Here is a 13632-nt window from a genome sequence, read left to right as displayed (position 1 = left end):
CCTTTCAGTATTTCCTGTAGTACAGGCCTCGTAGTGGAGAATTCCTTCAATTTTTGTATGTCTGGAAAGATCTTAATTTCTCTTTCGTACCTAAAGGAGAGCTTAGCTGGATATATTATTCTAGGCTGGTAGTTCCTTTCATTTAATATTTTAAATATTTGATTCCATTCCTTTCTGGCTTGTAAGGTTTGTGCTGAGAAGTCCAAAGATAAACTAATGGGTTTTTCTTTATAAGTTACCGTTTTCTTCTCCCTGGCTGCCCGGAGAATTCTGTCCTTGTCGTTGATTTTTGATAACTTTAATACAGTGTATCTTGGTGAAGGCCTTTTTGGGTTGAGATAATTGGGTTTTCTGTTGAATTCTTGAATTCCAGGCTCCAGCTCATTCCTTAGATTTGGGAAATTCTCGTCAACTGTTTGTCTGAAAATGGTTTCTAGTCCCTGCTCCTTTTCCTCACCTTCAATAATGCCCATTATTTTTATGTTTCCTCTCCTGATGGTTTCAGCTACTTCTTGTATTTCTCTTTCATTATTTTTTATTCTTCGGTTTCTCTCTTCTTCCTTCTGATTTATTTCTAGGTTTCTGTCTTCGATATCACTGATCATTTCCTCCATGTGGTCAACTCTATTTCCCAAGCTTGCTATTTCATTTTCCAACTCTTGCAGTGTATTATTTATCTCAAGAAAATCTATTGTGCTCTTTTTGAGGGTTTCAATCTCCTTGCTAAAGAACTCATTCTGCTCATCTATTTGTTTTTTCAATTCCTGAAATTGTTGATATGAATTATTTCGGTTTTCACTGAGTTTTTTCAGAAGTAAAATCCTGCATTCTCTGTCATTTAAGTCGCATATTTCTATGTCTTTAAGCTTATTTTTTGGAGATTTTTCTCTTTCTTTCTGGGATGCCTTGTCACCTTGGTTGTTCATGGTGTTTAGTGGACTATTTCTCTTCCTGGGCATTAATGGAAGTGTATTCTGCTTTTTTCCCAGAAAGATTTATTATATAAAGGTCTCTCTTTAGCCTGTTGCAAAGAAGGTGCTTTTCTTTTGGTTTTCAGTAGGTGGCATCTAAGCCTCTTGGATCCCTTCTTTATATAGAGCCTTAATAATGACTTTTTTTTCCTTGTAGATATTTAATCACACTCGCTCTCCGCAGTCTCGGTCGCTGTCAGTGTTAGTGACAGTTTCGGTAATGTTTGCTTAGATTCACTTGAGGCTCCGCCGTGTTTGTTCTTGGAGGATATGGGGGAGGTGCCCTCTGGGTTAGGGGATGGGGGCTGCAGCTCAGCCTTGGTTTTGCTACCTCAGCTAGTAAAAATCAACTGTTGTTTCTCTGCCTTCCGTGCTGCTCTGCCATCCCCACTTCTCTGCTTTCTGCCCTGATGACTGGGCCCTGCCACTGGCTGTGTGGAGCAAATAGCTCTCTCAGGCAGGACTGTTCAAGGAACTTACTGCACCTTCTCTCCTCTCCCTCCTCCTGCAGGGAGCTCCGGCTGTGAGAGGCAGCTTCTTTGTTTCTCTCAGTCCACCAGCTGACACTTGAGGTTCTGACCTGTGGTAGCTGTTATGTGCAGATCCCACTCTCAGATGTGCTGGTGTGCAAGTTGGGCATTTTTTGTTGAGTTTTAGATGTTTAGCTTATTGTTATTTCATGGGGAGAGATCTAGGGTCATCTCTCACTCCACCGTTCTTCTGACCTCACCCTGATCATTTATATTTAAAAGGAGGCCCCATCATCTGAGACTGAGATGCTTTAGAAAAGCCTAATGGAGTATGAGTTTAGCCCTGAGTAATGAGACTTTGGAAAGGCAGAAAGGGAAGGGAGTAGGGCTCATGAGCAAATAAATAGACATGGGTCAGGTGTGCGCATGAAAGTGGAGAGGTTGTCTTGGTGAAGTAGGAGAATAAGTTTGATCATTTAGATGGAGTCTGAATTATGAAGGACCCTGAATGCTAGTGGGTAGTTTAAGCTTTATCTTGTCGGTAATGGGAATAAAATGATGAAAGATTAGTTTGATGGCCATGTGGACGATGCTTTAAGGAAGCAGGAGGAGATGAGTTGGCTCATTACTGCAATCATCTGGTGATATAGTTATTTCATTTAGGCAGCAAGTACCAATCCATGGGAAGTAGCTCTGAAGTAGTGGAAACAGTATTGATGCAACTCTTATGTAAGATGTTAATTCCTTATCATAAAAAATTGTGTTAAAGATGAAATTGCAGAAAGTCTAGCGCAGGGGTCACAAATTCAAGTGCCTTCAAGGTCCAGAAAGGTATGTAAAACTACAAGATGGGGAGAGAAACCAGCAGGGAATGATAGAAAAGTGCAGTGCTCATGCCCTCCCTCGGGGCATTCAAGTTTTAAGCTATAGATGTTCGTGGGAGAGGGAACCTAAGACTGTTAGAGGGCAGGATTTAGCTGTGGCTTGCCCCTTGAATTTCACTTCTTAATAGGAATTGCCTATACTGAACCTTTCAAAATTTGCTAGTAGTTATTTTTTGGACTTTATGTTTGAACAGGAATAAGGTTCTGATTTGCACATAATCACTGAAAGCAAATGTGAATTTTGTCTGATGGCTTTATTTTTAAGATGAATGGCAGTTGGCTGCCCTGCAGCAATCTACATCAGCACAGAGCTGACCCATTTGACTACTTCACCATTTAGACATGGCCTCTGCTCAAGGCACTCCTGGCCTTTACCACAACTTTCATTTTTATGTATAAAAATGAAAATGAAGACCAGGTGATCAAAGATAAACAACTAGAGTAGGACGTTTATGTTACTATATGCATAAAAAGAGCATAAACACTGAAAAATAAAAGAATACTCTATGATGACAACTAAAATACAACTAAAATAAAGGTAGCAGAGACTATTTATATTCTTCCATGGAAACTGAGGTTAAAAGATAAAATTACTTTCCAAAATGGAAAGGAAGACGTAAAACAATCATTATTTATAGATGACATAATGTTATATATAGAGAACCCTAAAGATTCCACCAAAAAACTGTTAGAACTGATCAATGAATTCAGTAAAGTAGCAAGATACAAAATTAATATTCAGAAGTCAGGGGCATTTTTATATACTAATGATGAACTTTCAGATAGAGAAATTAAGAAAACAATCCCATTTACAATTGCATCAAAAATAATAAAATACCTGGTAGTCAAATTAACTAAGGTAGTAAAAGACCTATTCTCAAAAAATTACAAGTCATTGAAAAAGACATTGAAGAGGATACAAATAAATGGAAACATCTACTGTACTGATGGGTAGGAAGAATCAACATCAATCTATAGAAGCAATCTATGGATTCAATGCAACCTCTATCAAAATACAAATAGCATTTTTCAGAGAGCTAAAACAAATAATCCTAAAATTTATATGGAACCATAAAAGTCCCTGAATAGCCACAGCAATCTTGAGAAAGAAGAACAAAGTTGGAGGTATCACACTACCTGATATCAAACAATATTACAAGGCTACAGTAATCAAAACAGCATGGTACTGGCATAAAAACAGATATATTGATCAATGGAACAGAATAGAGAGCCCAGAAATAAATCCACACCTATATGGTCATTTAAACTATAACAAAGGAGGCAAGAATATACAATGGGGTAAAGACAGTCTCTTCAATAAATGGTATTGGGAAAATGAGACCGATATATGCAAAAAATTGAAACTGGACCACCTTCTTACACTGTACAAGAATAGACTCAAAATGGATTAAAAACTTAAATGTAAGACCCACAACCATAAAACTTCTGGAAGAAAACATAGGCAGTAATCTCTCTAATATTGCTACTAGTAATTTTGAATATATCTTTTTGGGTAAGGGAAATAAATGAAATAATACATCAAACTAAAAAGTTTTTGCATAGCAAAGGAAACCATCAACAAAACAACCTACTGAATGTGAGAAGATATTCGCTTATGATACATTGGATGAGGGATTAATATCTAAAATATATAAAGAATTCATACAACTCAACAACAATAAAAACAAACAATCCAATTAAAAATCGGGCAGAAGACCTGAACAGAGATTTCTCCAAAGAGGAAATACAGATGGCCAATAGACATATGAAAAGATGCTCAATGTCACTAATCATGAGAGAAATGCAAATAAGACCACAATGAGATATCACCTCACATCTGTCAGAGAGGCTATCATCAATGAATCAAAGAACAACAAGTGTTGGTGAGGATGAGGAGAAAAGGGAACCCTCGTACACTGTTGGTGAGTTTGCAAATTGGTACAGCTGCTATGGAAAACAGTCTGGAGGTTCCTCAAAAAATTAAAAATGGATCTATCTTTTAACTCAGCAATTGTACTTCTGGGTATTTACTCAAAGAAAACCAGAACAATAATTCGTAAAGATCTATGGATCCCTATGTTCATGGCAGCACAATTTACAATAGCCAAGATATGGAAGCAACCTAAATACCCATCAACAGATGATTGGATAAAGAAGTTATGGTTCATATATATATGATAGAATATTACTCAGCCATAAAAAATGAAATCCTATCATTTACAATGAAATAAATGGACCTAGAGGTGATTATGATTGGATAAAGAAGTTATGGTTCATATATATGATAGAATATTACTCAGCCATAAAAAATGAAATCCTATCATTTACAATGACATAAATGGACCTAGAGGTGATTATGCTGAGTGAAATAAGTCAGACAGAGAAAGATAAATTCTGTATGATTTCGCTGATATTCAGAATCTAAGGAACAAAAAGAACAAGTGAATTGAAAGCAGACCCACAAATATAGAAGACAATTGGGTGACAGCCAGAGGGGAGGGGCGTTGGGGGCTGGGAGAAAGTGGTGAAGATTTAAAGAAATACAAATTAGTAGTTGATAGAGGGTCACAGGGATGGGGATCATGTCATAGGGAATGCAGTCAGTAGTAAGGTAATGGCTCTGTGTAGAGTCAGAGGGAAGATAGAGTAATCAAGGGGATCATTTCATAAACTATATAAATGTCTAACTAATGTACTGTATACTTGAAACTAATAAAATAAATAAATAAAAAAGAGACGAAACCAAACAAGACAAAAACTGACAACTAACAGGCAATTATAAATAAGACCACCCATGATTGAAATATCTAATTTTTCTGATGCTCTCCAATAAGTCACAGTGTTATAGCTTTATAAATAGAGATTGTAAAAGGGAGTCTGACATAGAAAAAAGAATAACAAATTTGGGCTCCCCTACTTGGTAAGTTCAGTTAACACCTCTAGACTTTTTTTGTCTTCTACCAAATGAAGAGATGTTAGGCTAGATTTGACCTGCTGATATGTTCTGTTTGGCTTTTGCTATGTTTTGTAAGTAGAAATTTCTTAACATTTCCTATAAAATATGGTCAACTGACTTTGTCTGAAAAATCAGATCTGGCAAGAATATGGCAATAGTTCACTGGTACTTAGCAGTGCCCCCCTGGCTGAACCCTGCAGTTTGCCTCAGTCCGCAGTCTTCCTCATTGCTCATTCTGTCTGCTTTGTTTCACTTGTTCTCATTACCTGCATTTGAGTTTAAAACCCCTGGCCTAGGTGTAGTTGAAAGTGTTCTCTATCTCTAATTTTCTTTTCTTAAAGCCTGGTCATTAAAGTTTTACTGTAAGATTTTTTTTCTTCAATAAAACAAGGTCCACAGATAGTTCTAAGAATTTAGTCTTGTGCAATGATGACTACCTTTGGTTATTATATCTGACTATTCTGAAGGTCACAACTAAGGAACTAATATGCCTATTGATGCTAGATAGGAGGTGGGGAATTCATGCCTGTATATTTTCCTTCTACTCCTAGAGGTTTGGGAATTGGATGTTGAGGCATAAGACTGAACTGAAAACAGCAGATAAACAGAGCTTCAAAACTGAGCTTTCCAGAGGCATGGAATATAAATTTCTATTTATAAATAAATTGTTTCTCTCTACAATTAGGTAAAATTCTAAATATTTATGTTTTAAGACTTATCTGCTACATTATGCTGTGTTCAGGCTAGTATTAATAAAGTTAGTTGGTATACTCTAAGCACTAATATGCCATTTGGGCAAAGAAACATAGGGTCTGGTGAAGTTACCTGGAGATTCAGACCTCATCACAGAATAGCCATACGTGGAAAACCAGGGTTTAAGTGTAATGTGAATGTACCTACATTCTTGGAGTAGGCTGTGTGATGTTGTGGTTTAGAGTATGGGCTTGGGGGTCAGGTTGCCTGGACGGGGAGAGTAGCTACATTATTTCCTTGCTGTGTTACTTTAGAAGGTACCTGATGTTTCCAAGACTCTGTAAAAATGGTAGTGATGATAGTATCTACCTCAAAAGGCCATTGTGAGGACTTGATAATAATGTAAAATTCAAGCCGAAGCCTGCACATAGTAAGCATTCAGAAAATACTATTGATGATGAGGAGGAGAAAGATTATGATTTGAACTAGGTATATTTTCACTGAAGTTGAATGGAATCTTACTATAATGTAGTTGAAAGATACGGTCTCCTTTCTGAATGTGACATCAGCTGTGTGTCTGCATGTGGCTTCTGAAAGACTTAATCTCAGAGGAGAGCAAATGTAACAATTTGGGCCCATGGAATGTTGACATCGAGGTTAATGGCCCAGCCAAGCACCTAGAATATGCGAGTCTAACTAAGGGACTAGATCATATCTAAAGTCCCTTCCTCTTGCCTCCAGCTCCTTTATTCTGTGGTTTCTATGATAAAGATAAGAGAGAAGGTTACTTCCCCATTTAAAGTTTGAGCCTTTCTCTGAGAGGATGCAGGGAGACTGCTTGACATGTTGCCCTTGACAGAAAACTATTATTATCTGCAGCAGTTGGTGACTTTAGAGGGATTTGTGCCTCCAGAAAGATTAGAAAGTTGATCTTGCAGTTTCAGTAAACATGCCATTATCAGACTTAAGGCAATTTTTCTTTTTGTGCATTTGGTCTTTGTGATATAAGGGAAAGAGATTTGAAAACTCAAGTTCTTATTCTAGGCCTTCTACTCACTTGGGCAAGTCTTTTCACTGCTCTCAATTGCATTTATTTAAATTTATAAAATGATTTGAGACAGTTGATTTTAAACATTCGGTTAGTGTAAATTTCTGTCAATTGATAGAGTTATTTAAACAATGATGTGCTGGTAAACTGGTTTTCTGGGGAAGGGGGTGCCATGGCGAGCTCTGATTTATAGCATTTGACAATTTCCAGAGTATAAATACTCCCACGATGGCTGATTTTCAGCTACCAGTGTGATGCCAATGAACAAAGCTTTGGGAAGAGATGCTGGTAATTAGCTCTTTTGAGCCAGTACACGCAGACTTGCTCACACCACTATAAATATTTAAACATCCAACTTTAGTGTTTGGTAAAATGTATGAATTTGGCCCCAGAGTCACCAGATTTAAATAATTGTATTCTTTGATTTAAATAGCATTATAATCTGACAAATTGTATAGTAGTTATGATCTGCCTCTGTTTGATTTTATACAAATTGGTGATTATGTCCAGAAAAGTATTTATAAGTATTACATGATTTTAATGTACCCATAAGGAAAAATATACATAACATGAAACTTACCATCTTCATTGTTTTAAAATGCACAGTTCAGTGGCATTAACTGTATTTAAAATGTAGTGTCATAAGGTTTTTAAAATATACTTTTTTTTGTTTATAAAACAAAATACATAAAATATAAAGAAGAAAATTACAAAATCATCTGTCATTCTCAGCTCCCAGAGATAATCACAACAAACATTTTAGCGTCATCAAAATTATGTTCTACTCTAAAGGACTGTCAAAAGAGGTTGGTAATACTGGAAATACATCTAAATGGATTTTTATTATGTTCAAGGGGTCTTACCATTCAAAGTAAGGAACAAACAGACACATCTTTTCAGTTCTCTCTTCCCCTTTCCCAGCTGGAAATCCAGGGGACAGAGTAGTTGATAGAGAAGCAGAAAAGATATGTTTGGAGAATTCCACGAAATAGGTTTGAGGAAGATTTGTTTGGGAGCAAACATAACACTGGGCAAGATATTTTTGAGATTAGTGTAGAAACTAATGATGGTAGATGAAATTTTAAAACAAATAGGGACCCTAGGAAGCATCTGATAAAGATACTTCATGTTATGGATCTATCATTTATGCCCAGAGGGTTAGATGACCGACCCAAAGTCACATAAGTAATAATTGGCAGAGCTTGGTCTGCCTTCCTCTCTTTCTCTTCACTCCTGGCCCAGCAATCTGGCTGCTTTTCACATGGTGCTGCTCTATAGAAGTCCTTCTGTAACTCACAGGAGGATGAAAACATACCAGGGACTCACAGTAATAGCCCATCTGTGTTTAATATTATCTTTATACAGGACAAGAGAGGGACACGATCACATAATCTACATAGAACCTTTCATCTTCCCCTGGTATTGCGTGAAGTAACAAATTTTCTTTTTTTTGTAGGCATTAACTTTTTTAGGCTCTGTCATTAATTATGATGTTTCAAAATTTCCCCAATTCTCTGACATTCAGGGATTTCCTCCCCATATTTTGCTATTGGATTTCAGGGCGAGTACATATTTTATTTGAAAACACCGCTTCTATGTTTGAATTTTTACGATGCCACTTAATAGTTTTAGTTTTCTAATCTGTAAAATGGAAAAAATAATAATATTTACCTAATACATTTGTTGGGAAAGAAAATTAGTTAATACTTACAAAGGCTTTGAATATTTCCTGGTACATAATAAGCACTCAGTAAGTTGTTACAATTATTATGACCACCATTTATAATAAAAACATAAGGACTTATCTAAAGTAAATTTTTAAAAGTTTTAAACACAGCTTAAGGTATTTATATAACATAAAACTCACTGTTTAAAGTGTATGATTTAGTGGTTTTTAGCATATTTACAGAGTTATGCAACTGCCAGCATCATCCAATTTTGGAACATTTTCATAGCTACAAACGGAAATCTTATACACTTGTTATGAGTTACCCTTCATCCTCCTTCTTCCCCCCTTTTCTGCCCTGGGCAACCACTAATCCACTAATGTGCTTTTTTTGTCTATATAGACAAGACATTTTATATCTCATCTATATATAGAGAAAGTACCTATTCTGGATATTTCATATAAATGGAGTCATACTATATATGATCTTTTATGACCGGCTTCTTTCAGTTAGCATAATGTTTTCAAGGGTCATCCATGTTGTAGCATGTATAGGTACTTCATTCCTTTATATGATCAAATAATATTCTATTGTATGAGTATGCCACATTTGATTTATCCATTCTTTAGCTGATGGTTATTTGGATTATTTCCATTTTTTTTTTTTTTTGGATATTATGAATAAGGCTGCTATGGAAATCTGTGATACAAATTTTGTGTGGGCATATATTTTAAATTATCTTGGTTTTATACATAAAAACGATGTTGCTATGTTAAACTTTTTGAAGAACTGCCAAATTGTTTTCCAAAGTTACTGCAACATTTTACCTTCTAACCAATAGTGGATGAGGGTTCTGGTTTCTCTGTATGCTTACCAACACATTGTTTTATTTATTTTTTCTTATTGATTATAGCCATTTTAGTGGCTAAGGAATGGTATTGCATTCTGTTTTAGATTCGCATTTTCTCAATACTAATACTATTGATCATCTTTTTTGTGCTTATTAACCATTAATATACCTTTTGGAGAGAAATCTATTCTAATCCTTTGCCCATTTCCAAATTGGGTTATTTGACTTTTTATTATTGAGTTGTATCCTTTATTTATTTTGGATACAAGTCTCTTATCAGATATACGATTTGCAAATATTTTCTTTCATTCTGTAGGTTGTTTCTTCACTTTCTTGATGATGTTTTTTGAAGCACAAAAATTTTTAATTTTGATAATATCCAATTTATCGTCTTCTTTTTTATCACATGTGCTTGTGGTATTTTACCTAAAAAATAATTGCCTAACCCAAAGTCATGAAGATTTTCTCCAATGTTTCAAGAGTTTTATAGTATTAGCATTTATATAAGTCTAAGGCCTTTGATCCGCTTCGAGTTAATTGCTCTGTGTGTTTGAGGTGGGGGTCCAACTTCATTCTTTTGCGTGTTGTCCTGGCACTTCACTCTTTTGCCAGTTCTTCTGGCACTATTGTTGAAAAGATTATTCTTTTCCTATTGAATCGTCTTGTCCTTTTTGTTGAAAGTGAATTGACAACAAATGTTAGGGTTTACTTCTGGCTAACTAATTATTTTTAACAATATAATTAGAAACTTATTCACAATTTGGTGAATTTGATCATCACTGTTACTTTCGAAGACATGTGCTTTTATCTTTTTTTATAAACGTCTATATAAGTCCAGGGCCAGGATTTTTGATATTTTCCCTTTATTCTTTTGATAATCCTGAAATTACATTTTTAAGTGGTAGTTTATTTCACCTGTTTGTAACAATGGTATTAACAAAAAAAGACTAATAAGGATGATTCTCTACAAAATCTTCAGGCATTTAGAAGAGTACAAACTATCATCTCTTAAATACAGGGAGAGAGAAAGATTCATATACTAATGTGTTTCTATGTTATTGTTGATTACATTTCTTCAATTTAACATTCATCGTGCAATTTTTTAAATCAGTGAGGAGCAATGAGGCTGGGACAAATTCAGAATAGGTGACTGAAGTGATACTGTCTGTGATAATTTACTCTTGAGACTTTATCTCATAGGATCTTTTAAGACGTGATTCAGGTCATAAGCATGAAATTTGTGGAAGAAGAAATACGCATGGCTAATAAACAAATGAACAATTCTTTACTAGTTAGCAAAAATTCAGATGATGACCAATTGGGTGCCAATTTGGCTGAGTTTTTTAAAGGTCACCACATTTGTGGTGATAACAGTAGGCTTCTTAACCTGCTTGTGCAAAAGGCTGGAAATGATTCCATAGAGGAGTTATCATCTCATTTTGCAGAAGAGAAGCTGAGGCTCAGAGAGTTTAATGAACTCTTCCCATGTCTCACAGCTTGTGAGTGACAAAGCTGAGACTGAAACACAAATACAGATACTTACCAACTCTTCCACAGCCACATGAGCATTTAGGCCAGAGAGGTCAGAAGTTATTTTGAAATTTCTGGTAAACCAAGGTTTGAATTCTACATCTGCCCTGTGCATCTGTGAAAACTCTGTAAGTTGTGTGGGGTTTGATGATTGGGTTGGGCCATCATGGGGGCTTTGGAGACATAGGTTGTTTCTCTGAGAAACGGTATTCCAGTGTTTCTTGTTAGGTTTTCAGGGAGGAAGAGAAAGAGTGGAAGGGAACTTATTTTGTGTGTGTGTGTAATATCTCTATGCCTGGCACTTTACATATAGAAACTTATTTAATCCTCTTAATAATGCTAGGAAAATAAGTCTATTTCTCACCATTCTGGAGACAAGAAAACCCAACTCAAGAGAACTTGTCTCTTTTCCTGTCCACACATTCAGTTAAACAGCTACAGAGCTGGATTCAAAGACAGGTCTGTAGAATAATGGAAAGCTCTGTGTCTTTCTACTATTATACACAGTCTCCCCGAAAGGAAAACGAAGCTCATAGTTCTTAGTTTTCTTAGCCCATTTACATTTAATATTATGTTTTCTGTTCCCATCACACCTCACACACAGTGTTTGCCTTCACAGCGTTCATATGTTCTTATGGTTATGCCTTCAAATGTCTTTCTGGAGGCCTTCTCTTTATTGTGCCTGGTCTTGGCTAAGTCTAATAACCTTCCAATAAAATTCTCTTTCTTTGGAAGATAAGATTCACTGAGAGATATTTAAGCAATTGTAGTTGTAATTCTAAAAGATTTTAAAAAAAAATGCCTCTATATATACCTGGTACTCTGCTAGTAGTTTTACCAATTTAAACCAGAAAAAAACCCAAAAACTAAAAAACCAAAAGCCTAACCCATAGTGTCTGTTTACGAGGAAGTCAAAGAAATCGAACCTGAAACCAAACCTATCTTTCTAGATGAAGAGGAACTTAAAACCAAAACTTAAAGAGTTGACACGGCAAGTGTGACAGTGAAAGTGTGTTATAATTCCATTTCCCCATACCTGGGAAATACAGAATTCTCCTGAACAAATTGAGTCATAGATTGCAATCGTGCTTTTCGAACCTTTGCTAGCATTACTCGTTGTCTTTCTCTGCTTCAGTTCTTTTTCTTCAGCTTGAATAACATGAAAACCTCAAACCCTGCCTGTTCTTTTATGCAATGAACCTATAAGCAAAATGCACTCGTATCAGGTTCCAGAGTGCAATAAAGCATATGGGATTACTCTTGTTTTTCATACCCTTGATGATAAACAATGAAAATGCCCCCATTGGACAACCAAAGACCTCTTCCATGTGGAGACTTTCTATCTTTGAGATACAGAAAAGACCTTTCATATAGCAAAGAGGCAGCGCTCTACTCTCAACTTTTTTCCTAGGTCTGAGACCTGTCACTTACAATTTCAGGTGTGGATCCATTTTCACTTCTGTCCCCAGGAGTGCATTCTTCCAGGTCATGAGCTGTGCTTGGAATGTCTGCTGGATGCTCCCCTTTGCTGGCAGGGCCTTCTGTCTTCTCCACATCTTCTAGAGGCCAGCTGATCTTCCAGAAACTCTGGGGAGTACCAGGGAGGAACTTCAAGTTGACTCCTAATCTGGCCAATGACAGCCCTTTGAGCCAAATGGCCTGCTCTTCTGAAGGTTTCTCTTTTAACGTCTGCTCGTAGGGATACCTGAAACCCACATCTGTAGGTCAGCAAGTGACCACAGAGGCATTCTATGGTCATTTGATGGCCATTTTGAGTCCCAACATAATATTATCTCTTCACCTCAAGAGCTTCATCTTATCTTGATGTCAGTGTGGGGTCATTTTCAATGACCCCTCATTCATGATGACCTATGTCTCAGTCCAATCTTGATGTCTTTGTTCACTTTAGAAGAAAGTGAGTATGTGCTTCCCCAATTCTCCCTAAATGGTCTTCAGTTTACTCATAAATATATATGACTATATATTATTTAAATTAAATATATCCAACACAACAACTTTGATATTCATTATTAAATGATATTACAAATATTTTATCATCCATGTCTTATCTTTCATAATCAGAATACGCTTTTTTTTTTAAAAAAAAACATGTTTTATACTGTATTCATCATGGTTCTTTCCTCACTGTGAAGGCTCAATAAATAGTGATGATAAACCTGTCATGCTACAAGTTAAATTCATGGGTAAATTGATCTTTTTTTAATTTTTTCTTCATTTTAGTTGTTCTACCATGTCATTAATGCAAATATTAAAGTTGCACAGTAATTAGAAGAATAATAAAATGCATTAAAGTTTTTTTTTTTTTTTTTTTTTTTTTTTTTTTTTTTTACTCTGTATCAAACAAAAATCTAACTGGCTGAACTCAAATGATTAAATATTTTAAAGTATTTAATTAATTTTAATCTAAGACTATTGCAAAACAAATGTGAGATGATTTACTTGTATAGGAAATACTAAGATGAAGAGTTGCAAATGAGAAGGAAGAGTACAATTTACTTGAATTGAAGACTAGATTATAGAATAAGAGATTTCCATGTGTGAG

General features: G+C 35.7%; 1 protein-coding gene across 1 annotated transcript in view; it reads right to left on the bottom strand.

Annotated features, from left to right (window-relative positions):
* Positions 1-12640, bottom strand: part of GRAMD2B (GRAM domain containing 2B) — a 114714-nt gene extending 102074 nt beyond the window's left edge. Inside the window, exon 1 of the mRNA XM_023529598.1 lies at positions 12501-12640. Coding sequence (XP_023385366.1) covers positions 12501-12625 — 125 coding nt within the window. The 5' untranslated portion in view covers positions 12626-12640. The remainder of the gene's footprint in view (positions 1-12500) is intronic.
* Between the last annotated feature and the right edge of the window lie 992 nt (positions 12641-13632).

The sequence above is a fragment of the Pteropus vampyrus genome, unplaced genomic scaffold (assembly GCF_000151845.1).
Source record: "Pteropus vampyrus isolate Shadow unplaced genomic scaffold, Pvam_2.0 Scaffold39, whole genome shotgun sequence".
NCBI classification, from domain to species: domain Eukaryota; kingdom Metazoa; phylum Chordata; class Mammalia; order Chiroptera; family Pteropodidae; genus Pteropus; species Pteropus vampyrus.
Note: the sequence above shows the minus strand (reverse complement) of the source record. Positions and strands in the feature narration are given on the sequence as shown.